This window comes from Acanthochromis polyacanthus, chromosome 19 (assembly GCF_021347895.1).
Source record: "Acanthochromis polyacanthus isolate Apoly-LR-REF ecotype Palm Island chromosome 19, KAUST_Apoly_ChrSc, whole genome shotgun sequence".
NCBI lineage: Eukaryota > Metazoa > Chordata > Actinopteri > Pomacentridae > Acanthochromis > Acanthochromis polyacanthus.
Window position 1 is genome coordinate 2,459,991 of NC_067131.1, and position 27,946 is coordinate 2,487,936.

The 27,946-nt window shown below is 39.8% G+C and overlaps 1 protein-coding gene and 1 non-coding gene across 3 annotated transcripts in view; one reads left to right on the forward strand and one right to left on the reverse strand.

Moving 5' to 3' along the window:
* wnk4a (WNK lysine deficient protein kinase 4a) overlaps positions 1-27,946 on the reverse strand; it is a 57,182-nt gene that overhangs the window by 18,845 nt on the left and 10,391 nt on the right. For both annotated transcript variants that reach the window (XM_051939738.1, XM_022191381.2), the window contains exons 3-12: positions 15,836-16,008; positions 14,770-14,990; positions 13,176-13,333; positions 8,873-8,961; positions 7,916-8,135; positions 5,311-5,656; positions 3,654-3,799; positions 3,066-3,139; positions 1,865-2,000; positions 937-1,053 (exon numbers count right to left, since the gene is read on the reverse strand). In XM_051939738.1, coding sequence (XP_051795698.1) covers positions 937-1,053; positions 1,865-2,000; positions 3,066-3,139; positions 3,654-3,799; positions 5,311-5,656; positions 7,916-8,135; positions 8,873-8,961; positions 13,176-13,333; positions 14,770-14,990; positions 15,836-16,008 — 1,680 coding nt within the window. The remainder of the gene's footprint in view (positions 1-936; positions 1,054-1,864; positions 2,001-3,065; positions 3,140-3,653; positions 3,800-5,310; positions 5,657-7,915; positions 8,136-8,872; positions 8,962-13,175; positions 13,334-14,769; positions 14,991-15,835; positions 16,009-27,946) is intronic.
* trnag-ucc (transfer RNA glycine (anticodon UCC)) lies at positions 3,272-3,343 on the forward strand. The gene has a single exon. It is a non-coding gene; the product is annotated as a tRNA-Gly (tRNA).

Here is a 27,946-nt window from a genome sequence, read left to right on the forward strand (position 1 = left end):
CACTCGCTTCTCTGTAAGTTAGATATATTATCAGTAAGAGTTAAGACCGGCAAACAAAAGGCCTGCTAACTGGAAGACAATGAATCATGTCCAGCTGAGATAGAGGAATCTGCTAAAGTTATCAGCAGACTGAAGAAGTTTGCTTGTTTCTGAACTAATTGCAGAACGTTCTGGGAGTAAATCAGCTATTTATCTCATTTAAATGATTATTAACGAACACTTGAAGGAAGAAATTATAAATATTTGCTCTTACAAATTAAAATTGAATTAACAATGTGTAAGAAAAAAACTACAAAAGCTCCCTTAAAGTTTCCCTTAAAAGTTCTATTTAAAAAAAATCCCCAAATTTAAAAAATAAAAATCTCCCCAAAAAAACAGAAAAATATCTAAAGTGATTACATATATATATATATATCAGTAAAAGTTCAAATATTTTCTTTAAGAACATTCGGAAAAAAATGAATGATTTTTTTTACCAAATGTTCTTAAAGAAACATTTTTATTAACACCTGATGTTGAAAATGTGAAAGTTTTTCACTCTGAAAATATTTTTTTTCCACATTTTCAAACTTTGAAACGATCAATTTGCCCCGCAGGACGACACGAGGGTTAAAGAAACACCACAATTTAAGGTTAGGTTTGGCCACAGATGAGTAAGTCTATTAGAAAGTTGGAAATGCAAGGATTCGTTTTAATTTTTACAGTTCCTGGCTCAGATGGATGAATCATTTTGTCATTTTTGTTAAGATATCATGTTTTTCAAACTTGCTGGTGGGTTTTAAGCTCAGGGGTTAAAGTGATAGAGTTCCAACTGCTGCCTCTTCTGAAATAAAGCAAATTTTTTAGGTCGATTTGGTCCAATACAGTAAAAAAACTTTCATAAAAATAAAGCAAATTTTCTGTTATTTGTAGCTTATAACACCAGCATCATCTCACCATGACAGCAGCGATGTCTTCCGGATTGTCTCCGTCCAGGTCGAACTTAAAAGTCACCATCTTGTCATTGTGCGTCTGCAGCTGGCACTCCACCACTCGGTCCACTTTATCAGAGAGCTGCAGAGACACCGAGGACACATAATCACCAAAGGAGTCTATTTACCTGAGCAGAGCTGAGAACAGAGGGAACGATGTGTTTTTGTACATGTGTGAGTTTACGCTAAAATGCAGCGTGCTTGTGTGTGTTAACCCTCGTGTCCTCCTGCGGGTCAGAATTGATCCGGTGTAAAGTTTCAAAATGTGGGAAAAAATACATTTTCACACATTTTCAACATTTTGGGGAAATCTTTGAACATTTTTTGGTGGAAAAACAGAAATGTTAAAAATGTTTCTAAAGAACATTAACAAGAAAATCAACCAAAATTTGGGGATTTATTTTTTTTTTTAAATAAAACTTTTAAGGGAAACTTATAAGTAATTTTCTTCCTGAAGATTTTGCAAATTTTTATAAATCTGGGGAATTTTTTGCAGAATTTTTGGATTTCTTTTTCAGACAAGGAAACAATATTTTTGAAGCCCGTAAATGAGGTCAACAGGAGGGTTAAATGTGTTATCTTTGCACTCTTTGCACCTCGGTATGCACATGTGGTAATGCCTGATCTGTTTGTCTCTGCCGCCAGTCCAAACACGCTCATTAAAAGACCACAGAGTGTCCTGATCAGAAGAGTAATGTGCTGCGGTTGCCGGGGAAATAACAGCGTGGCTGCTGATAACGTTGCATAATCAGGGTGGAGCTTCACCGCTCGCTCATAAAGAGAATGCCTCGGCTAATTCAATAATTCAGTCCGGCTGATTTATTTGTTTATCACGTGGAAAAAAAAATGCATTTGCAGGGGTGTAATTAAATGAGACGTTTGATTTATTGTACCCCGGTGATGCGCAGCCGTGAGCGCGCTCTCCTCCTGAACAGCTTCCCGGCGGTCCGTCTCGCCGCCGTTTTCTCGCTCTTCTCCGATAGGCCCTCGTAGCCGTCGCTCAGGCCAGAAGTCACATCGGAGGCGTAGCTGCGAGGGAATAAACCGCATATGCTTTTGGTTAAAAAACACGCCCCAACAAGCTGCTGAGGCATTAGCAATTTCAAAGTCAATTCATCATCCGCAACAGAAGTATAAAGGAGCCGAGCATCCATCAGCCAACCGATTATCTTGGCACCACACGAAATAATAAACAGCACTCCAGAGTGTCAAATAAAGTTTAGATGTGTTGCAGTGGCGTGTCAACGGTCGAGTTAAACAATATAGTTTAACAGCGTCTACAACAACCTGGAGGAAGCATGTGATCTGTTGTATGTACACAATGAAGGAGCTTTCAGAGAACATGCAGCACATTTTATAAAAAGCTTCGGTTCAGTTAATTGCGTCTCCCGGGCCTTTTTGGATTGCTGCGGTCACAGACTCCCCTCCTTCCACCTCCCTGGCACAGGCTGCAAACATTTACAGGCCTACTGGTTGGCAGCGTCCATCCGTCTCTATTTAAAAACCTCCACCTCATGGGTAACTTTAGTTCACAGTAAAACATCTTTGCACCTTCACATACAAAGTAAAAAAAAAAACAGATTTGACATCCGTGTTGATACTGCAAACGGTTGCTCTCTTTGTGGTTTTTGACATGCACATCTGCTCATCATAATCAAGGGCTTTTCTCAGAGGAATTAAGCACCTGGGAGAATGTTTTGGCTCCTAAATGTTGCATGACTAAGTTGTTACGAAACACGGTACTCAACCAACTCTTGACATTTCTTTCAATCCAACATGAACGAGTCAGATACTGTCAACTCTTGGGAATCACAAAAAATGAACTGAGTGGCTGTGACTCTAAAGGACATTTTGAGAATTGCGCTGTTTGTTCTATAATGGTAATTTGGAACGGAACATATTACTTTATCTTCAACATTTTGGTAAATTTGCAACAGTAATCTTATTTCTCTATTGGAAAGCACTTTTGCTCAACATCTGTAGCTTCAAATAACAAATATTGATTTTCAGGTGTCTGACTTCAAATGAAACAGATGATAGGGCTCTATTGTTCCCTGAACGGCTGTAAAAAAGCTCAGCGTGAAGGACGCTTACCTGTCCACAGGGGAGTTGAAGCCACTCGGGAGTCCAGAGTTTCCATGTTCTATGTTGTTGGATACGGCAATACTCTACAAATAGACAGAGATATGTGGTTAGCATGCTGATATGCTGTACAAAGTTGCTAACATTTAGCTGAAAACATAACTGTACAGTGCAGTAAGTGCAGCCTCAGACAGCTGCTAGGCTAAACACTCCTGCATGCGTTGGTGGTATAGTGGTTAGCATAGCTGCCTTCCAAGCAGTTGACCCGGGTTCGATTCCCGGCCAACGCAGAGTTGTGATTTTTTTTTTTTTTTTTTTTTACTGCCTCCTGGGGACAAATAAAGTTTTCTGAATCTGAATTCTATTCTTTCTCAAAATTCCATCAGGGACATGATGAAGAACTGAAAAACAAATTCAAATTTAATGTTTTGTATAAGAACTCAAAGCGTAAAACATCAGTTTTTAAACTGACAATATGTCACAAGAAGATACACAAAACTAAGCACTGGGTTGGACATAGTAATGTTGCAAAACGATGCCTTATAAAGTCTTGAAAGCCATCCTTCCTTATAGTTTCAGCTCCTGACTGAATCCACTCACCGAGGGGAAGCGGAGGGCCGGGATGGGAAGGCCGTTTACAGCCGGGGGGTTGCTGTGCGTGGTGGGAGGGGTGGTGTTGAAGCCGCCGGCCTCCAGCGGATCCTGCAGCCCGGAGGAGCTCAGATAGCCGTCCGTCTCGCAGTCAGCTGTTTCAACAAACCGACACAAACACAGAAACCCACGCATGTAAAGGCCCCAAACTGAGCTGCACCACACACGTAAACAATTAAACTTCCAGTATTTCACTTCATACCAGCTCTGTTCTCTGGATATGTGACACGTTTCTACCGTATTCTAAATATCTGGGTGCTTATTTAAGAAACTGTGAATTACAAAACTGAGAAATGCTCAATAACTACAGGACGGCATGTTCTTACAACGAGAGAAAAGACTTACAGGGACTGAATAATTTAGTTCTCCACAGCTTCACATTTCAGTGCATCCCTCCTATGTGCTTGGAGTTCTGAACAGCTTTTCTGTTTAGTTGTGCAGCTAATGCAGTGAGAAGTCTTTGTTTTCAAAGAGTATGACCCAAAACAAGACAGGTCAAAACTTTAACGAGTCTATCTGACACACATGTGACATTATTTAAATTGTATGTAAGTTAATCAAGCACTGTACACTTAAGTATAATTTAGAGATATTTTTACTTGAGTATTTATGCAATTTTATACTTCTACACCACTAAATTTCAAAAGGAGTTATCTTAAATTCTAAATATATAAAATATGATGCAATGCTATAGATTAAACTGTCTGCAAAATCTAAAATTTAGCTCCAACTTCACTGATTTTCAAAATAAAATGCTACAATAACTTTAAATAAACTTTTATCTTTTACCCGGTGCTTTAAGCATACTTTGCCAATAAAACTTTACTCCTAATAGCTAAAATTGTAAATACAAGACTTTAATTCCTAAAAATATTTTCATTGTCGGGCATTGCTACTTTTATTTTGAAATACACTATATTGTACAAATATATTCAGATGTTTTATAAAGAACAAGCTTTTTTTGTTGATATTAACAGCATTTTTGACTAGAATTTAACCCTCCTGTTGCCCTCATTTACGGGCACCAAAAAATATTGCTTCCCTGCCTGAAAAAAATAAAAAGAATCTGCAAAAAAATCCCCAAATTTCCGAAAATTCGCAAAACCTTCAGGAAGAAAATGCCAGTAATTCCTTAAAAGCTTTGATTAAAAAAAAAAAAAGTCCCCCAAATTTGGCAAGAAAATTCTTGTAAATATTTTCCAAAAAATGAGTAAAATCTTCCAAAGAAAAACCTTAAAAATATCAAAAGTGATTACATATATATCAGTAAAACTTCTAATATTTCCTTTAAGAACATTTAGAAAAAAATCAATGATTTTTTGTGGATGTTCTAAAAGAAACATTTTTTTCCACCAAAAAATGCTCAAAGATTTCCCAAAAATGTTGAAAATATGGATATCAGAGGTTTCACTGTGAAAATGTAGATTTTTTTCCACATTTTCAAACTTTAAAACGGGTCAACACTAGAATTCAAGGACCTGACGCACTGCAAAGCTTCATGCTTCAACAGCTTCTCAGCCTTAAAATGAGAAAAGTTTTAATCAGAGCTTTTGAACTGCAAATACGCACATTTTCGTAGCACGAGATATTTAATTAATCAGCTCACAGTTTGCAGAAGACAGGCTGTTGTGTCGGACGTGGAAGTGCTGGTCGGCTTCGGGCTCCTCCGGCTCTGCGGGGTAGCTGGAGCTGACGCCGGAGTCCACAGAGCTGGTCACAGGGGACAGTATGGGGGCCGGAGGCGTCAGGGCCGGGGTCGGGGACTCTGCTGCCACAACATCGCCGCTTTTGTTCTCCGGTTCTTCTTCTATGGCCTCCTGCGCCTGCTTCTTCTTCCTCTCCTCCGCCTGCCGCCTCAGCTTGTCCCTCTGCCGCTTGATGGCCGTCACTCGGTCCCGTATGGCCTTGGCGACCAGCTTGAAGTCGGCCTCGCACACGAAGCCGAGCACGACCTGCGTGACAACACACGCAAAGGGTCAGGGCCCAACATTAAGTATATGTGTGCAAGTGTGCTGGTGCAATATGTAGAAAACGTATGCAGGCCTGCTGTACTTTTTGACCCATGCTGTGACATTTACAGTCAGTCCTGTTGTGGCACAGAACACACACAAACTGCATCCTTCTGTCATTTTTAGCGTCTTGAACGGCCTTTTATGACACTTAGTCCTGCAGAGTGGAAGCGCTTCTCAACATGTAATCAGATTACAGCAACAAATCATGAGTGATGTGAGGTCTAATTAGAAAAATGAACTAAATCTAAGCTTAAAATGGTGACATTCCATTCAAAATTCTATACGTGTCAATTAAAATTAGCCAAAAAAAATAGATCTGCACAAATTCAGTAACAAATGAAAAATTCTAAGCTTCTTGGCAGAGCTGTGAAGCTAGTAATGATTCAGCTGGGAGCATCTGTCACGTGACAACCATATATTGCTAGTAATATACATGTGTGCTGGTGTGATTTGTAGAAAATGAATGCAGATCTGTTGCACTTCTTGACCTATTTACAGTCGGTCCTTTCATGGGTCGAAAGCTTTAGTGCTAATAACATTTGTTTTGCAGAACCGAGACACACAGACTGCATTCTTCTGTCATTTTGAACGGCCTTTTGTTACACTCAGTCCAGCAGAGTGGTGTATGATGTGTGGTCTAATTAGAAAAAAATACTAAATCTCAGCTTACAATCACGACATTTCCTTCAAAACTTTATATCATTTTTGCACTACTATCTTCATATATTCCTTTCTAGCTGTAAATTCCTGTATATATTGTGTTATATTTATTTTTATTACTACTATTTTTGCCCTCCCTGTTCCTGTTTTTATATTTTCTTTATTTTTTATTATTCTCTATCATATTCCTAGGGTGACACCAACAGCCAAAACCAAATTCCTTGTATGTTGTCCATTAAAGCTGATTCTAATTCTGATGTCATTTGAAATTAGCCCCCCCCCAAAAAAAAACGTTTGATTCTAAGTTCCTTGATGAAACTGTGAAGCTATCCGTGTCTCAGCTGGGAGCATCCGTCATGTGACAAAAATTCATGGACTTTGCACTGACATTCATGACACAAACTGAAAATGTGGGTAGTCATATATACTAGTAATTTATATTTGTGCTGGCTTTGTAGCACTTCTTGACCCATTTTCAGTCCATCCTTTCACGAGACGAAAGCTTTAGCGCCAACAACATTTATTTTGTGAACCCGACACACACAAACTGCATTCTTCTGTCATTTCTAGCGTCTTGAACGGCCTTTTGTGACACCCGGTGCAGCACAGCGGGGCTGCCTCTCAACACTTAGTCAGATTACAGCCGATCGCCCCGACTAGATGTCCCCCGCTGATACCAAATTTGATCTTGATGAAAACTACCACAAAGAGGTAAACAAGTAAGGAATTGTGGCTTGTATTTTCATTAAAAGTGACCTCTACGGAGGGGAGGGGGCTCTCGAGGACGTTTCGTAACAAGCATGAGAGCCATTAGATTATTAAAGACGTGACTTCGGCCGCTTCCTGAGACACGCTCTCACATTTCCAACCGCTGATGATTAAATGCTGAGCCGTGACCTTGACACACTGTGCAAGGTGTTCCCGTTATGGGCCGCGGCGGGTTTCAGTGCTTTCTGCTGTCGTAATGAAACCATAAAAGACACATAATGATGTGAGGTGCACTAGCGAGGCTGCTCTCACCGTATGGGGTCAAGTGTCAAATCTGACAGAGAAACGTCTCTTTCAATTATAATAATGATGATAAGCCCATAACAGGACCACCAGATGATTAAATGTAAATCTGCAGGTGCTTTTAAATAAAGCATATCAATTACAACAACAGCAGTTCAACACTGATTCTGTCTTTTAATTCAAAATTCAACAACATGAATTAGCATTGCCCTTCTTCTAACTATGCTGCTGTTCCCTAGCAGCCTCCAGATGAAGTAATTTATTCTGTGTGAAGGACTGAGGGGTTTAACTGTACTCAAACATGAGGAGTTCATTTCAACTCCATATTCAGCTTCCCTCCACAAAGCCTATAAAAAGCTATTATCATAAATCAAAGGGTTAGAACACAGAGAACACATGGAGGAGGCCTGAAGCCGCCTCTATCTGCTGATCTGGGATCAATTACTCAATTTCCTCGCTAATGGCCGCCACAGACTGGGTCAGTGAAGCAGTAAAGGTTGACCTCATCGGGTCGTGTCGTCAGCCTACCATCTCCTGAGCCACCTCCTCAGGCACGTCTTTGTAGAGCTCAAAGAGGAACTCGATGGCGTTGTTGTCCTTGTACTTCCCGTGCAGCTTCTTGGTGTCGTCCATGCGCAGCCACAGCTTCAGGCCCGACTTCACCATGTCGTCCTCCTCCGCCAGCTCCACGTGCACGCCGTTGTTCTCCTGGAAGAAGGGGTGATCCAGGAGGTCCTGGATGGTGTACCTGCAGCAAGGGAAGGAAATCAGTGATTTGTTTTAATCCTCCTGTTGTCTTCATTTGCAGACACCACAAAATATTGTTTCCTTGTCTGAATTTTTTTTTAAATTCAGCAAGAAAAGCCCCTAAATTTCTGGAAATTTGCAAAACATTTCGGAACAAAAATACAATAATTTCTTAAAAGAGTCCCTCGAAAGTTCTATTTAAAATTTAGAATTAAGAATTAAGAATTTAGCAAGAAAGTTCTTGGAAATATTTTTTCAAAATGAGTAAAAATCTTTCCAAAAAATCCTAAAAAATATCTAAAGTGATTACATACATATCAGTAAAACTTCTGATATCTTCTTTAAGAACATTCACACAAAAAAATCAACCCAAATCCAGCAAATTTTGCTGAGTTTTGGTTTATCATTTTGTGGGTTTTTTGTATGATTTATGGCATTGAAACTTTGGTAAATTGCCAAAAAGACTTATATGAGTTCCCTCTACTTGGAGTCATGGTTTTGCTGCTTCTAAAAAGAGCAACATTTTATATCACAGTGAAGAATGAGCCCACAGCGAAACAAAATGTGATTCAGAAACTGCAGAGGCGTTTCACTGGGTTTATACACAGTGCAGCAGGATAACTGGGGAAATAAAATAGAACTGGGGAAACACTTCACTTTATAAAGATTAAAATATCAGTTATTTACACATTTTCTCATTGTGGTGTTGTGGGTTATTGTGTCTTCTTTCACTTTTACCTTTCATCCTTGTTCATGCGAATGCAGCCCTCAATGATCTCCTTGAGTTCGGGGACTTTGACTTTGTAGAAACTGTCGGGTTTAATGCCCTGTGGAAACAGTCAGAAGAAAATATTAGGTTTTATTCCCCCTCCAAGGCTTCATAGGTAATAATAAAAACACAGGAGGGAGCATTTTGAAGGATTTTAAGCAGAATAAGTAATGAGTAACCTTCCTTTTACATTTATCCCACATTAGCAGTCAGAGTGTGGACAGCCACTCCCACCTGCTCTGCATGTTAAGCTAACCCTCCAGCCAGCATGACATTCGGCTCTGCGATCATGTCAACACCAGCGGAGGACAACAACCGAGAGCTCCTGTAAATGGAAAAAACCCAAGATGCGCTTCTTCCTCCTTTCCTTCACTTAAACACAATCCTCAGAGGGATTTTAATAACTCAAAACAGCTGCAGCTTCCATGTAGAGTTTATCTCGAAAATATTTAGGCAGGGCTTCTCCTTTAAAAGAAATAAGGGAGTTTTTATGACTGCTATCATGAGAATGTACATAGATTACAGTAGAGCTCCAATCCCTGTAAAAACACTGATAAGAGAGGAAAAAACCCAAGGTCACCAGGCCTGCAGATACCCAAGCAGCCTGATGATGTTGGGTCAAACACCCAAATAAGATTTAGCAGTGAACTGATAGCCTTTGTTATCGCATTCAGAGGCTGACATGTCACAGAGTCGCTGCAGCTTTGTTTTGCTTTTCATGACTGCTTCCTCTTAAAGTGAGACAACAGAGAGGACGAGATGTTTTTTTTTTACTCAAGCAACAAGTGTGTTTGACTTTTGTTTGTTTTTTTGTGTCATTTTTGTCCACTCAGACTCAAATTGGGTCGCCTCCTTCACTGCGATCACCTACGATCTGCTCGCCTCGCTGTCCTCCGTGTGCACCTCGAGGATACATCAGTTTTTCCTCGAACCAAATCTAATTTGTGACTCAGCTCCTTTCCTGTGGTGACAGAGGTCGAGATAAGATCTTAGGAAGCAAATCAGCGGCCCGCTGACTTTATTTATTGTGTCACATTTCTAACATTGTTGAGAACGAAAGGACCAGTGTATCCCATAGAAACCTGAAACAGATATTTTGCACAGATATGAGAATAAAACGTACATATGTCCTGTAAGTAAATGGTATTCTTTGGGATAAATTATCAGTCCATTGAAAGTAAGTAGAATATATGACCAAAGACCGATAGTAAACCCTGCAGACACGTTTTAAATGCTATTTTTCACAATTTTAGAACATTAGATTACATTAAGAATCCCTGTATTTAACTTAAAAGTCATTTAACTGCATATTCTGTTGTTTTAGTTTCTGACCAAACATGTTGATTAGTCACATTAGGATCCATGTATTAGATGTGAAACATCCAAAACTGCTATTTTGCACAGATATAGACTAAAATGAGTTTATGTTTTGCAGGTAAAATGTGACATTCTTTGGAATAATTCCAGCTCAGTGAGGGAAGCACACTATATGACCAAAAGCATGTAGAAAACCCTGCAAAAAAAGCTTGCAAATGCTATTTTTCCACAGTTTTAGAACATCAAATTACATCAAGAATCCTCATTTTGCAGCATACTCTCACTGTATTTAACTTCAAAGTCATTTAACTGCATATACTGTGTAGCCTTAATGGTTAAATTAGTGACTTATTACAGCTAATTAATAACTCAAACTGTGATTTAATATATTATTTTGTTCATTTTGTACATATTACAATTATACCCTATGTCTCTATATGCACCTTCGCCTCTGTTTGCACTGTATTCTATTGTGTCTTAGTAACCTGTGCACAATGACATATAAAATATGGTTTGCATACAGTAATAACTCAGTTTTATGTGTTTTTATTTGCACCATCCCGTTCCCACACACCAGCGCCTCTGTACACAAAGGCAGCGCCATGAATAAATGGTTTTGTCCTAGTTTGGTGTGGAAGAACTTGACACTTTGGGATGAACACAAAGTGCAAACCAGGTCTCACAGTATCACCCAACATCAGCCTCTTGTGTAAGCAGGAGCAAATCCCTGCAGCCCAACATTCGGTGGAGCAAAGGATGTCATAAGAGGACTGTAATGATGCAGAGTAAGATGTTTATCTGTCACATATGGATGCAGTGTTCGAATGTCTGCATACTTTTGGTTATATAATGTGTATGAGACAGAATTTTTCCACTGTAAACAGGAAAATTCATCCACTTGCTTGAGGTAAATCATATTATAAACGAGGCCAAGTCTGTAAACAGTTGTGACAAGAATCTTATGTGTTCTGCTGCACTTTCCGGGCCTCTTCAACAGCAAATGACTTCAGGTAGAAGTGTGTCATTTAAACCTACGTCAGGTTTGTGTGTTAGTGCTGTGAAAAATATAACTGTCACGCCGTTAAACCCGCACGTCAGCCGTCGTCCTTGTAAAAGTAAAACATTAACAAAGCACGACAAGCACAGCTAACGTGAGCTGTTGTGTTTTTTTTTTTTCTCATCTTGCCGCATGGCTAAGCTTCTCCGGCTGCACACGGAACACGTCTGCGCTCCTGTTTGTGGAGGAGCCAGACCCACTCTGACTTGTTGGCATTGTCGCTTTCTCGCCTTTCCAGCCTCCGTCAGACGCTGTTTGCTTTGCATATGCGACACACTAGAAAGAAACAGGACTCTTTGTAGAGCAAAGAGTGAGGCACATTTTCCAAAACATATAATTCTACTGTCGCCTGCCCGTGCCCACCATGGCGTCATCTCTGCGCTCAGCGCCCGAGAACAGCTTGAAATACAGCAACTTAAACATGCTGCTGTAACTCTGCAGTTTTAACGATCAACACGTTCACGAAGTCAAGCTTTTTCTGGACGAAAGCGCTAGATATGACCTGATATTTAGGTGGATTGTGAGATTGGATTTGACCCCAGATCTTCCAAGAAACATGCTGAAATTGTAAAAATCATCACATTGATGAAGTCCAGCTTTTTATGAACAGAACTGTCTGATAGGACCTGAATGCAATATTATTTAGTTAGATTCTGAGCTGGTATTCATCCCTAGATCTTCCAAGAGAACATGCTGAAGTCTTAAAAATCAGTAATTTGATGATGTCCAGCTTCTTCTGCATGCAGCTGTCTGATAGGGCCTGAATGCAACATTATTCATTTGGATTCTGAGTTCTGATTCATCCCCAGATCTTCCAGAAGAACATGCTGCAGTCTTAAAAATTGATATGTTCACGAAGCCCCACTTTTCTTGTTTGAAACTGTCTTATATGACCTGAATGCAGCATTATTGAGATGGATTCTGAGCTGGGATTTTTCCCTAGACCTTACAGAAGAACAGCTCGAAATCCACCATTTTAAAGGTGCTGCTGTAATGCTGCAGTCTTAAAATAAGTGCTTTGATGAAGTCCCATTTTTCTTGGGTGAAACTGTCTTATATCACCTGAATGCAACATTATTTATTTGGATTCTAAGCTGGGATTCGACCCTAGATCTCCCAGAAGAATATGCTGAAGTTGTAAAAATCGATACTTTGATGAAGTCCAACTTTTTCTGGATGAAATTGCCAGATTGGACCTGAATGCAGCAGTACATTTAGTTGGATTCGACCCTAGATCTTCCAAGAGAACAGCTTGAAATACAGCAACTTAAAAGTGTCAAAAATCAATACATAGTTTCACGAATCCCCGTGAGACCGGGCTGTACATTCATGAAGTCCCACGACTTCTGGATGAAACTGTCATATGACCTGGAAGCAGCATTATTTAGGTGGACCTCTGAGCTTGGATTCATCTCTAGATCTTCCAATGCAGTAAAAATATTTAATTTCCCAGTGCATCTGTCTTTTTCTGCCAGATTTGAGCAGTTCAGACAGAAAAATTAGCATACATTCTATTCGAATCTTTTCATGAAGAAGGGAACTTTCCAGGGAAAACGACACCACTTATGCAAGACCTTTGAACTGGTGAAGCTGCTGGCAATCAGTGCGTAAAACATGCAGTCCTGCGTCATGACTGCAGCCTGAATACAGAAGAGCGGTTGGGTTATTGTACACTTCTGCACCCCGAGCTCGTAATGGGCAAATCTGAGCCTTTAATGGACCAAACGGAGCTTTCGTTCCGTGTGGCCCCCCTTCTTTTCCAGGCATTCAGAATATCCAGCCATGAGTTATCCTGGTTCCATTCTGTCTAATTCCAGTAGAGGAAAGAGAACACATGTGGATGATTACTTTAAACACTGGGGGGGAAATGAGGTGGTCCTCCTCTTTCCCGTACTCACACTGGTGACTTTGCGGTAGATCTGGGCGGCGTTTTGGCACTCGGAGTACGGGTACTCGGAGGTGGCCATCTCCAGGATGCACATTCCAAAGGCGTAGACGTCCACGGCTTCGTCGTACTTCTCCTCGTACATCTCCGGGGCCATGAACTCTGGTGTTCCTGTTAGGGTTCAGAAGTGGAAGTCATAAATCGTCCAGTTATTACTACAAAACCACTAAGGGACAATGTCTTATGTCTTACAGGTAAAACAAATCATTCTTTGGCATAAATTTCCACCCAAGGAGGGGAGTACAGGACATGAGCAAAAGCATACACGCTTTTAAGTACCGTTTGCTGTAGTTTGAGAACATTAGATTAAGTTAAGAATCTTAATACTGCAGCATATTTTCACTGTATTTAACTCAACAGTCATTCAAACTGTATATTCTCTTCTTAGTGTCTGCCTACAGTGTAGATAAGGTTTTATTAGTGACTTATTCAAGCTAAATTAGGTGTAATTTAATATCTGTGCACTTTAATATATGTGCACTTTTGCTGCTGTTTGCACTATATGGCATAAGAAAGTAATTATTACTGGAAAATCACTAAGAGACTACCAAAAATCTGTATTTAGAATGAATGAACATAGAATTTTTGGGCTGCATTGGAGCATATACTCGTAGATACGACTTTTAGTGATTGCGTCACAGCAACATATACAAGAAAGCCTGTATGGACACATTTTCTTCCCATTCAATAGCATCAGAACAAGCTATAAACCCAAACTTGACAACTTATCATCTAATAAAATTGTGAGATTGCATCTATGCACAGTCATGTTTTGATCTAAATCCTAACCTTTACATGCCAACATGCCAACATTTACAGTGTGAACACCCTGAGGTTAAGCATGTACAGAATTTACTATGATCTTTTAGGATGCTAACATTTGCTAACTGGCACCAGGTCGAAGTATATCTGAGGCTGATGGGAATGTCATTGGTTCTGCGGGCATTTAGTCATAAACTGAAGTATTTGAACTGATCAAAAAGTCAACAAGTGATTATTATTTGACTTGTGGGAGGAAAAAGAAATTTGAAAATCCATCCAATAGTTCTAAGATATTATAATTTAGACCAAAGCGGTGAACTGACCGACTGCCTAAAAAGCTAATTTATTTTTCTTGTTTTATCATAAAAAGTAAAATTAATCCATACCACACCTCTTCATGATAAAACAATTAGCAAATTATGATTCATTTGGAGGTGGTTAAATTAAATTTAAGAGCCACTTTCAGCAGGAATCAACAGGTCTTTATGGCTGGCACTCCCTGCTCGTACGTGATGGGATGGGCAAGTTCCCACTGAAATTAAAAGCCACTTGCAGATTGATGCTGCGTTTAAAAATGAGGTCAGGAATTTAAAGAGGCACCTGAGGTTGCTTGGGTGCAGTGGGAAAAAACAGACACAAACAAACAGGGAAAAGTGAAAGGCGAAACCTGTTCCACCTGATTGAGATCTTCCACCATTTAAAGATTGGTTAACTGTTAGATTTAGGCCAAATTATATCATCAGTTCAGGGTAAAACATTCATAAACACACTGAAACTACTCTTACCAATGACACTTTTAGCAAAAGAGGCACTTTTGAGAGTGGCCAGCCCCAGATCTCCAATCTTGACGGAGCCAGTCGGGCCGGTGATGAAGATGTTGTCGCACTTGAGGTCCCGGTGGATGATGGGGGGAGTGCGAGTGTGCAGAAAGTGAAGCCCTTTGAGGATCTGACGACTCCATCGCTGCAGCAGCTTCAGCTTCATCTCCTTGAACCTCTTCAGGTACCTGAAACAAAGCGTCAGGCAGCTCAGTCTAAACATATCCCAACGCAGCCAGAAGAGGAAGCTTCTAAGTGCCGCAAAATAAATCAGCTCCTATTTTGACAGCCAGGGGGAAGCTTGAAAGTTTCCAGAGATCTTTCCCAGAACATTGTATTCAAAGTAGAACTATTCTCTGCTGTTATCATCTTTAAAAGCAGAAGAGAAGCTGTCAAATGTGAGACAAATATACTTTTCGGTATGTAAGAAGGAGGGTAAGCATAAAAATGAGCTGCTTTTGGGTTTGGAGATTGATCTTTTTTTAAAATCCACCGATAACAAAGATGCAGCTTAATCCTCCTGTTGTCCTCATTTACAGGAACCACAAAATATCGTTTCCTTGTCTGAAACAAATCCAAACATTCAGCAAAAAAATTCCCTAAATTTATGAAAATTTGCAAAACCTTCAGGAAGAAAATTCCAATAACTCCTTAAAAGTTTTATTTTAAAAAAAATCCTTCAATTTGGCTAGAAAATTCTTGTAAATATTTTCAAAAAATGAGTAAAAATATTCCAAAAAAAATCCTAAAATGTTCTAAAGTGATTACATATATATCAACAAAACTTCTAATTTTTCTTTAAGAACATTCACAAAAACATTTACAAAAAAAATCTTCTTAAGAAACATTTTTAACATTTCTTTTTTCTACCAAAAATTGTTCAAAGATTTCCCAAAAATGTTAAAAACGTGGACATCAGAAGCTTCACTGTGAAGGCGTATTTATTTTTCCATGTTTTCAAACTTTAAACCAGGTCAATTTTGACCTGCAGGACGACACGACGGTTAAAGAGGAATTGGATGCAAAGACTCACGTCTTGAGCGTGCCTGACGTCATGAGTTCGGTCACCAGGATGATGCATTTGTGGCCTTTTACCGTCGACTTCCAGGAGTCGTGGAAGCGTACGATGTTCGGATGCTGCAGCCCTTTTAGCATCTCCACCTCCTCGCTGAAACGCTGCCTCTCCGCTTTGGTCAGCTTACGGGTCTGCAGAAAAAGTCACATTCAGAAGGTCTGCATTCATTTGTGCTCCCTCATGGTGGTCTTAAAGGCATTATGGAGGACGTTTTTGTTGTTTAATTTGTCTGATTCACATAAAATGAATATACTGACCTTTAGTGGACTTGTATGTATGGTTTCTAAAAAAATAAAAAAAATAACTGTGGACATGGCAGGACCTGAAAAACATCAGCCAATCAACGCGCTCGGACCGAGGCGTTTGGTTTGCTCCCTTTCCTGTCAATCAAAAATCTTCCGGCTCAGGCCTAGTTACGTAGATTACGTACGCCTTGGACTTACGTGTTTTCTGTATGTGTTGCTTTGGTATAGCTTCGTAGTTAGCTGGCGACTTGTTTTACTCATCTTTTTTTACATAATGGCAGATAAAGATCCAGGGGGACCCAGCCGTAAAAGACAACTTCACGAGTCCTACACAAGTTTATGGAGGGGGGCGTTTCTTCGTAAATGTTAAGAGGGGGGAGGTTAGAGGGGGGTGAGGGAGAGGTTGTATGTGCGCATGCACATGCTGCGTTCAAAGTTGTAGGAAATTAAATCTCCTCTAATGCCTTTAATCACGGAGATGTGGTTATTCAGCTCACAAGAAGAGGCCCAGCTGCATCTCCTATCGTATAGCATGATTGAAAGCTCTACAACTAAATGGACCTTGAGGTGAGATTGCTTTGTCAACAATAAAAATGCAGTTGTGTTGACAGTTGAGCTACAGTGCCATGAAGTTTTAACACACACATGCTCCAGTCTCATCAGGGTCGTAAACGGTTACGTAAGCTAGTAGCAATAAACACAGCGCACAACTACCCTGGACCAATTTGATAAATCACTGCTACTCGGGCTAATGAGCTCACTGTGGGATTGGAAACCGCAGGTTCATCCATCTGGGTGACCCTCCGGTTACATAACCACTTTTATTTTCCAATAAGGAGCGCTCTGACTTTACAAATTTAAGGAGGAGGTTTCCTTAAATCCACGCAAAAACCCATACCAAATGGTGCAATCGGGTTGGAAGAACAAAGACATTTTTGTGCTTCCCGAGGATGAATGGACCGATTTAGCTGCCGGTAGAGTAGCTTCGGCTGCGGTGGGTGGTTTGTGGAAAACTCCTGTGAGACTTCAGAGCCATGAATCCTGCTTTCAGGCAGATTTCTGAGGGGGGAAAAAATGCTCCACACTCATATGTTTATGCTTACAATCAGCTTGATCACCGCTCTCTGCTTTTTCCCAGTAAGCGAGGAGGTGCTCCTAACTCTAAGCTAACCTAATTAACACAGGAGGCGGACTGTCTGAAGACCTGCACGGGCTGGAGTTGCACAACGAAAAACCTCTTTTTACCTGCGTCAGTCACCTGTCAAACTGTCGTATTACATCGACACCTCCAACAGGAGGCCTCGGGCTCAAAGTCAAGACAATTTCTGACCAAGTAGATCATTTTTAAGGTCAAAAGTGAAAGTTTATGATGTGAAAACAGGCTGCAGCGTATTTCTTATACGTAAAACCTCTGTCAGAAATGCAAAAAAGTTTGCAATAAAGGAAATTATTTTGAGTGAAACCAAAGCATCTGGTGATAATTCTTGCGATATGCATCACACATTGAATTGTTCAATTAAATGCAGAATAACAACACAGAAAACATCAATTTCTGCATTATATTAAAGTGCTGCATGATACTGAGGAAGCCAAGGAGTCTTTTGTGGTTTTATTGCCTTTCGCATCACATTTTTAAAGGGTTAAACATAACAGTAAAACTATGCAGAAGTGATCTCACACATATACAAAACCAAAAGGGCATCATTTACAACGTTACAGTCAAGTGTCATGCTTTTAATGTGAAAAATAAACCAGGAAACACCGGCTGCAGCTTTTTCCTCTGTTAGAAATGCTACACGACTCGCAAAAAGTTAGAATATTTTGAGTTAAAAGTTAAAATTAATTATTTTAAGATGTTTAAAATGTCGCAACTGAGGAACAGTCTGATTTTAATTCTTTGTGGTTACGCCCTGTTTCATCTCACGAAGCGGATTGTTAAAGGATTAACAGTAAAAACTACGCAGAATAAACATCAACTGTAGCATTATACAGTATTTAGGAAACATATGCTACTGAGGGAAGTTGAGGAATCTGCTGATAATTCTTTGTGGTTTCATTGCCTTTCGCGTCACATTTACATCAACTTCAGTGTTAAATTTAAGTGAAAATTGTTAAACCTCTGTCAGAAATACCAAAAGATTTGCAAAAAAGGAGAATATTTTGAGTTTAAAGTAAAAACAAAGTAGTAATTGTGACATAATTAAAATGTCGCCAGCAAAAACTCTAAAGGGCTGCATGAGGGAATGCAAAGAATCTGGTGATAATTTGTGGTCATGAAAGAATCAGAAGCAACAGTAAAAACCCTTTTTAAAAAAAATCAGTTGCAGCATTATGTTTACTTGCTACGTAACACTGGGGAAACTGAAGAGTCTTTGTGGTTTCATTCACTTCTACGTCACGTTTTTAAAGCGTTAAACAGCAAACACGAAAAGGACATCAAGTGCAGCGTCAAATTTAAGTGACCTGCTTTTAATGTGAAAAATTAAACCAGGAAACACAGGCTGAGGCTTATTCCTCAAATGTAAACTTCTGTCAAAGATGGTAGATGGCTTGCAAAAAAAAGGACAATAATTTGGGTTTACAGTAGTCATCATGAGACGTTTAAAATGTAGCTCGGAAAAACTAAAGTGCTGAGGGAAACCAAACGGTCTGGTGATAATTCTTTGTGGTTTCTTTCCCTTTCACATCACATTTCTAACAGTAAAACCGTCCAGAAGGGTGTCACACATAATCAAAACCAGAAGAGCATCAATTGCAGCATTATTTTCAAGTGACATGACTTCACGTGAAAAATTAAACCGTTTTATTTCTCAATATGTAAGACTTCTGTCAGGAGGAAAAAACATCTCAGCTCACAAGTCAAAAGCGGTGATCGTGTTGTGTTTAAAATGTCACCGGGGCTCAAAAAAGCTTTTAGAATGACACAAATTTCCACGCATCTTCCCAGTCAGTCGGTTTCAGCTGTAATCTAATTTGCGCTGGATGCACTTCATTTGGCTTTATGGACATTTGAGGTTTTACAGCTGCCACAGATCACGGAAAAAATAAGGAAACGCGACGCAGGACGACACAAATCACGGTGTGAATGTGGCAGCGTGGCGAGGTTTTTGCGTGTGAGCCGGGGTGAGTGAGTCAGTGGGTTGGTGTGCATCTGTATGTTTGTGTATCTAAGCGCGATAACATCGGACCCCCACGTGGCCGAGCTCTGCCTCCCGCCGACAGTCGCCTGTGCAAAGAAATGAAAGCTGCACCAGAGAGGGAGTAATCGGCTGTGGCACCGGACACTTCCAAAGCCACGAGATTTACTGCAGCTTGGCAGACACGGTCGCAAATTACCAAGATGCTGCTGAATGCGGGCATTCTTGGAATAAAAAAATTAGATCATGCTGTGGCAACACTCCTCGTAAAAGTGCGAGCTGTTGAACAAACCGACAGTTATTTCATGTGACTCACACGGACCTCTCCTCAATACAAAACAACCATTGTTCATTTAATCCTCCTGTTGTCTTCATTTACGGGCACCAAAAAACATTGTTTCCCTGTCTGAATTTTTTTATATTTTTTTTTTAAATTCCCCAAATTTAAAAAAAAAAAAAGCAAAATCTTCAAAAAGAAAATTCCAAAAATTACTTAAAAGTTTTATTTTAGAAAAATCCCCAAATTTGGCAAGAAATAATAATTTTAAAAATAAAATAAAAAAAGTAAATATTTTCCTATTATAAAAAATCCTAAAAATATCTAAAATGATTCCATATATATCGGTAAAATTTCCGACATTTTCTTTAACATTATTCCGAAAAAAAATCAACCAAAATCCAGCGATTTTGCAGGATTTTGATTGATTTTTTTCTGAATGTTCTTAAAGAAACATTTTTAACATTTCTTTTGTTGCACCAAAAAATTTTCAAAATTTTAGTTTCTCTATCTTTGTTGCTTTGTACCTTTTTTTTAAACATTTATTTGCACCAAAAAAATGTTTGAAAATCTTTTAAAAATTTCTCAAAAATGTTGAAAATGTGGAAGTTTTCATTGTGAAAAAATATATTTTTTCCACATTTTCAAACTTTAAAACAGGTCAATTTCACCCACAGGACGACACGAGGGTTCAAGAAAAATATGCTGGAAAATGAAGTGGAAAAAAAATCAACTAAGCGAGCTGCAGGAAGTCATCTGCTCGCATTGTTGTCGGTGCTGGTTAATTTTCAGGGTAACAAACACATGCACATGAGCTGTGAATAATACACACAGCTGTGGCTCAGGTGGTAGAGCGGGTCGTCCAACGATCGGAGGGTCGGCGGTTTGATTCTCGCTTTTGCCTAGTCATGTGCTGTTGTGTCCTTGGGCAAGACACTTAACCCACCTTGCCTCCAGTGCTCTTCACTGGTGTGTGAATGTTGGTGGTGGTCGGAGGGGCTGTAGGTGCGGACTGGTAGCCACGCTCTTGTCAGTCTGCCCCAGGGTAACTGTGGCTACAAATGTAGCTTACCACCACTAGATAATGGATTCATTGTAAAGTGCTTTGGGTGTCTTGAAAAGTGCTATATAAATGTAACCATTATTATTAATAACAGAAATGAAAACCATACAGCAACACTCCGAGATGCCAGAGAAACGCCTAACAAAAGCGATTCTGATTCAGTCAGAAGCCCTGTGGCATTAGAAGAGCTGCTTGCTGTGCATCTGTCTAAAGTTTCCATGGAATATTAACCCGCTTCCATGTGTCCCAACCTCTCTCTCTGGAAAATGAGGCCAGAAAACATTGCTCAACACTGCAGAAAACATCGCAGGGAGCCATAAAAACAAACCGCTTTAACAGGACAAGCAGGCACATCCTTAAAAACAGGCTAGAAACTGAGATGAGCGCTAGAAGTTTTCCTATACTGTGCCAGCTGGATAATTTATTCTTAGCCACCGGGAGGTGTGCATATTGAACTTGGGGGGTCCGGGGGGGTTGGAAAAGCACCACATAAGTAGGGTTACATAAGCGGTGTTGATGGTAGAGGAGCCTCTGGCATTAAGAAGTCCCTGTCAGCGCCCCTATTATGACAACCGGGACATGAACATGACATGTCAGCCAGCATTTGCAGCAAAGCCAGGTGGTGCTCGCCGTGGCTTAATACGGGAAAGAGCAGCGTCCTGATGCTGCACTCCAACGGAGAGTCTGGATGGGATTTGGGCAGCCGACAGACTGCGGTATCTGCAGGAATCTTTACTAAATACAGAGAGAAAACTAGGGCATAAAAAAAGGATCCAGTCATGCTGCTTACAGCCTGCAGATGTGTGTTAAGGGCTGGAGGCTTCTGGGATATTTGGACGATAACGTTAAGTATAGCACTGAAACGAGCATTTGATGAATTAATTCAATATTCTCTAAACCAGCGGTGTCAAACATGCGGTCCTCCAGAGGGTCCAATCCGGCCCTCAAATAGTAAAAATTACAGAGAAGACATTAACTGCAGATTGTAAATTAGTAAAACTATAAATTTAAAATCATTTCTAGACCATGACAGGTTGTTTAGATCATAAAGTAAAATACTAAATTGTTCATTGTTCTTTTGTCTCATTTTGTGTCTCATTTTTGTCATAATTTGGCTTGTTTTTGTTGTTTTTACTCTTTTGTTGTCTGACTTTTGTCGTTTGTCTCATGTTTTTGTCATTTTGTGTTTCCTTTTTGTCTCGCTTGTGTTTTTTGTCTTATTTTCGTCATTCTGTGTTTTGCTTTATTTGTTGTTTTGCGTACTGTTTTTGTCTCATTTGTACTTTTTTTTTTGCTGCTTTGGAACTTTTTTTATTTAATTTTTTGTCTCTGTTCTGTTTTCAGTTTGTTGATGATGTTTTGCAAAAATATAATTCCTGAAAAGAAAACTTTCTAAAGTGCAACACTTTCAGAATGTACTTTTTTGCACTAAAACAAATGGAAAATTTGGAGCTGTGGTTATTTATCGATCACTATGCTGTGATTTTACTGGTCTGGCCCACTGGAGATCAAGTTGAGCTGAATGAGGAACCTGAACTAAAATGAGTTTGACACCTCTGCTCTAAAAGAATTGGGCTGCTGTGATTCTATACTGCTTCTATTGCCATCAAATCCTACAAGAAAGAGACTGAAACCAATAACATTTTCGAACTTCACTACCTTTTTTTAGTCTAACTAATCCTCCGGAAGACGCAGATCTTTAAAAATAGGTCAGTTATTGTGTATAGAGTTTAATTTTAAACAGCTGAGCCTTGTGGTTTCATAAATGTTATTTAAACAAGGCCAAAGAGTGCATTTCTTGCTATTTTAAGGCACAGACTCTTTTGTGAGTCTCTCAGACCAGACTACAAAGCCAATATTTACTGCAGCTCATGTTGTTTTTATATATATTTATCTGGTTATAAAGATTCCGTCTATATTTTGAGATTAAATACTGCAAGACTTTTTCTTTAAACCAAGAAAATGAGCAATTGATTTGGCAAAATCAGTTGGTAAAATGGAAAGATCTGATAGTGTATTAGATTGTATATCATTAAATCCAAGTCAAATTAAACATCTTTGGGTCTTGATCCACTGGTGGACAAATAAATATACAAAAATCAGCAGGATGGCTCTGGAAAAAGAATACACACATTTCATCCCAAGAAAAGCAACTTTCAATAGTAGCTACATTGTGCACAGATATTTGTAAAACTGCATGTAAAAAAGCAACCCATAACTTTCTGTTTCATTTTTTAAATGACCAAATCCATCCTGCATGTCTTCCAGTCCACCTTGACCTCTGTTTGAACCCTTTTAAGGACTAAAATAGCAGCTTTCCCCTCCTCTTCCTGTCATTAACTTATTACTGAAAGTGCTGCTAACAGGCCAGAACTGTGCTCCAGATGCTGGCGGTGAGGAGTCCTGCAGATAAAGACCAGAGTCCATCCAGGGATTTTTGTGACGGGAGACGACAGGAGCAGAATTAACAAACTCCTGTCCGTCATGGGCCGTGATGCGTCGCCAAGATCTGGGATTGAGGTCAAAGGCAACGTGGGAAAGAAAAACGCTTTGACCTCGGAGCCCGAAGGCCGACATCGCCGCTTTGACTGACATGCACTCTGTATAAACATGCACGTAGGCAGCTACAGTGGCACAGTGGCACATTTAGATGTTTGCAGGTGAGGACTGAGGTGGTAGTGTGCTTTTTCCAAGAAAAACCCAACGTGTTCTGTAAATGGAGCGGGCAGAGGGAGGTTAGCCATTAATCTCATAAGGATTGAGGACTCAAACCCGCCTCTGACTGCTGCTCTCACTCTGACAACCTCACTTGACTTGTGGCGCCCGACTAATTACCATCTCAACGCAGGATTACACTATCTCCTATGTATTCCGGTCGTGAAAAGTCGTCCGTCAAGCACGTCATTGTCAATCGGGTTGCGACACCTTCTCCAGATATAAATGCGTGCGTTTTTTTAGTGATAATGACGTTGACTTTTGGCAGATTTTGTGGCCACGATGCACGCTTCAGAGCTGGAAAAATCTACTGATTTATCTGCATAAGCTAAATTCAAATCTGTCTTGCTCTACTGTATTTGCACAAGTACATAGCTACCCTCTGTGCTGCGCAGTTCAAGTTTTCTTAGAAAGCATTGCATCATCTTGTTCAAGCCACCAATTTGGCTTGTTTGCCAGCGGTGAGATCGTGTATCTTCTGTTTGCTTTGTTATTCTTAACATCTCTCAACCTGCCTTGTGTTTGCTTTTAGTAACCCATTAAAACCCCACTTGACAGCCTTCTATAAACTGCTCTGCACTCATAATGCGGTCCACCTCCCCCTAGTAAGACTCCTCTTCTTCAGTAATCCCACTTGCCTTTCAAGCTGAGCATTACATTGCATATTTACAGTCACTGGTAACCTTTCCTTGCACGCAACAACCCTGATCCACCTCATTCCTTCCCATCTATAGGCACTGTACCGACGTCTTTTGTTGCGCTTCCTTCCACGGTAACTTGTGATTATGAAAATGACTTATTCTACAGCTGGTTGTAGGTGTCTATTAAATATTTTGATTAAAAACTGGTTGGAAATAAAGGCGCAGTAAATCTCAATATGCGAGATGTTCAGGGCCTGGAAAAGTCCCTGAACATCTCGCATATTGAGATTTACTGCTTCTTGATCACTTTAAAATGTGTCCTGAAATGTGTAAATACTGTATACTGATTTTTAATACATTTAGTATTTCTATAGCTTTAAGCATAGACTGTATATAAAGTGGACGTAGCATCTGGCTCTAAATTTGAAGCCCACCCGGAAGTGTCAAAAACTTGCAATATCACGCCGTCCGCTAGGGTTGGCTCCAAAAAGCTTTTTCTCCATAGACCCCAATTCATTTTTGGAAAAAATAAAATTTGACAGACTGATGTTCTACAGCTCAGGATTTTTTTCCCGTTAGTTTTCATGGTCAAAATGAGAGATCAGGTGGCCGATCTTAAAATAAATCAATACTGAATTTTAAATAAATCGTTAAAGTTGGCGGAGCCAGGGGGCGTGGCTATACTTGATAGACAGCAACAGAAGCCTCTGCGGTAAAATGTGGGCGGGATAAGAGAGTCCTCAGCCAATCCTGCCCCGAGTTGCTCTCCGGTTCATTCTGTTTGATGACGCTTTTTACGTCACTGGCTCCAAAAAATCCAAAACGGCGACCAGGAAGTAGCAAAATCCGGGCTTCATTTTCTCGGCGTTGAAACCAACGGGTGACGTCACGGTTAGTTTACGCCTGGGTTTAGAGTACAGGAGGTCCTCGGTTTACGGCGTCCTCGACTTACAGCATTTCGGCGTTATGTCCAAACTGGTTGGTGAGCGGAGTTGATGAATACGTCATCACACGGCGCTTTAAGACGGCTTTGTTTCCATTCTCTGGTTGTACTCCACCTTGGATTGTGCTGCATTCACTAACTTTTTGCCCTTCATTATGGCTCCCAGCGTAAGTCAGACTCTTCTGATGGCAGTGCTTCAAAGAAAAGGAAAGACATCTTCTTGGAAGTAAATTAGATAAAATAAAATGCTTGGAACATGACTTTTCCAAAGAACTGATCGATATCGTGATGCACGTAACGACTTTGTTTACATTTTCATCAGAGTTCCGACTTATGGAGAAAATTGACTTACATCAATCTGTAGGAACGGAACTCCGACGTAAGTCAAGGACCCCCAGTACCTCCTCAGAATTAATAAAGTATCCATCCATCCATCCATCCATCCATCCATGCATCCATCCAGTTATGATGGCATGCTTTCCATTTTTTTAAACAATCTTGTTAAAATTTAACTAAATGCATGTTTTTTGGAAAATTGTTGCAACAAACTTGACAGAAAACACAATTTTGTTGGTGCACCGCTGTGTGTTGGCTGCCTGTTACATTCCCAAACGCTGTGAAAAGCCTTTTTAATGGAGCTGCTGTGTGACAGTTCAATAAACTAGTAACCTGTCACATAGGATTCCTGCACTCCCATGAATAAGCAATATATATATTTAGTGATTCCTGCATGCTGGAGGAAATGATTGAACTCTGTGTTCTTGGTACATTGCGTCAGTGGACATAACATCCTGTCATGTTCCATCACGGTGACGTCTTCTGCCGCCACAAAGGGCCAAAGTGAACCTGTGGGCTCTTAAACCTGATTAAACCAGCGCTGCAGCGGTGGCAGCCAAACACAATAATCTGTGTGCTAACATCTTTACGACAGGGAGCTTTTTTGATCCGTTCCCGCTCCTGAAATTAATCTAATCGTACGACTGTACAGATTTTGTTGAACAAGACATCATTTTTTGGCTGCTATTTTTCTCCTTCTACTCTGTAAAAATCTGATAAAAATGGTTTATCTCGTGCTCTTAACTGGGTGGTTGTAACGGCAGCATACTAATCCACGTAAAATGCTACCCTGAATTTGATTACAAGATACTAATTATTTAAAAATGTTTACGATAATTATCTTCTGGGCTACCGTTAACTCACTGCAGGCCTCGGCAGGTCCATGACGACACGTATCTGACAGGTTTTAAAGGGATGTCTCTCTTGGGCGGGTTCCTCAGATCTCAGGCTGCAGGTTTTTTTTCTTTCCACAGTCACTGTTTCAAAGAGTTGGGCTGAACAGTATTTGCACATACTTGATTTTATGGGTTGTTTGAGCCCACGTTAACCAGCGGTTCCCAACCGCTTTTCTTGTGGTTTAAAGGGAAGCTGCGTGTGCATAAAATTCTGGATATAAAAGTTGCATGTATTAGTTGAGAGCAGTTTAAACAAAGACAGAACTCACCTTTAAGATTGCAGAATTTCAGTGACTTTCTTTAGGAGCAAGTCGGAAACTAAACCCAGCTTCTGATATTCGGTAGCATTTGATAAGACGAGCACTTTAATTACAGGTAAATAAATTGCTGACTAATGCTTTATTGATCAGTTATAATCCATTCATTCAAAAGTGTTCAGGCTGCCACATTGTGCAAAGTTTATTTGGACGGTAATTTTATTTTTTTTATTGTTGAATAATCTGTTGTTTGGCTATAAAATGTCCAAAAATGGTAACAAATGTCAATTAATGTTTATGAAAGCCCAACATGGCATCCTAAAATGTCTTGTTTGGACCAAAACCAAACCATATTAAGTTTGCTGTCAAAAAACAGGAAATAAATCAGAAATATTCAGATTTAACAGATGAAAATAGAACAATTTTGCCTTCTTTTCTCAAAAATGCACTCCAACTAAGCAACTGATTGTCAAAATAGTTGGTTTAATTCATTGAACAGATTGATGAATCATTTAATTGATTAATCGCTCCAGAACTCATGGGTTTCTCATTTTATATGAAGTCACCAGATCTACAGACTCAAATGCTAGTAAAACATTAATAAAGAGTTTTTACAACAATCCAGTTGAGATATTAAACAAAGTTTTTTTATAGAGCAAGTTGTCCAAAAGTCACAGGAAGTTTATTTTAATGACATCAAAGCAAATATCACGCTGGAGGAGGATGGAAACCAAACAAAGGGATTTTTTTGTTAAAACCTGCCAACCTAATATGCATGTTCAAATCATGACCTAAGTCATTATCTTCCCATTTAATCCACTTCCTGAAATCTTCTCAAACAGTTCTGATCTTACACAAATTCCCAAAGTACTACAAGAAGTTTGTGAAAGTCATTTAAGTCCATTTTTCTCTGTATGACAAAAGCTTGACGCAAAAACTCTCCACACGTGTTGCCCCAAGCTGGACAACATGCTAAGCTTTGTAGGAAACTACGATTTGCCTGAGCTCAGACCAGGAGAGCGTCACAGTAAAGCCGTTTGAAGTTGTTCTGACCCGAGGCTGCACGCTAAAGCAAGCTGTGAAGGTGCTTTCATCTTTTGTCTTTTTTGTTATTACTTTTTGTGAAGTTGAAGCTTATGAAAACCCTCGTTTATCACTTTAAAAACTCCAAATATGTGAAAAAAGAACCGTGGCGTTCTTTTCTCCGCTTCATAATTAAATAAAGATTTGCTTTGTGTGGATGTTTTCGTGAAGTAAAAACATGAGGCACGTGTTGGATTTGGACTGTGCGTTTGGTTACTGGTTTATTTGTGCTCGGCTCCGGCTCTGCCTGCAGCAGCATAGTGTTACACTGACAAACAAGGATGTGCTATCAAGTGCCACTGGCGACCAGGACCGGATATAGTTTACGAAGTGCTGGTATGCAAGTGGTGCCCTTGTCACAGGAAGGTAACAGCATGAAAGATTTACGAATCTTTGACTAGCTGCTCCACTGAGTCAATTTGACGGATATTTTGAGAGCCTGAAACCCACGTGGCTTCAAGATAAACTAATACAGC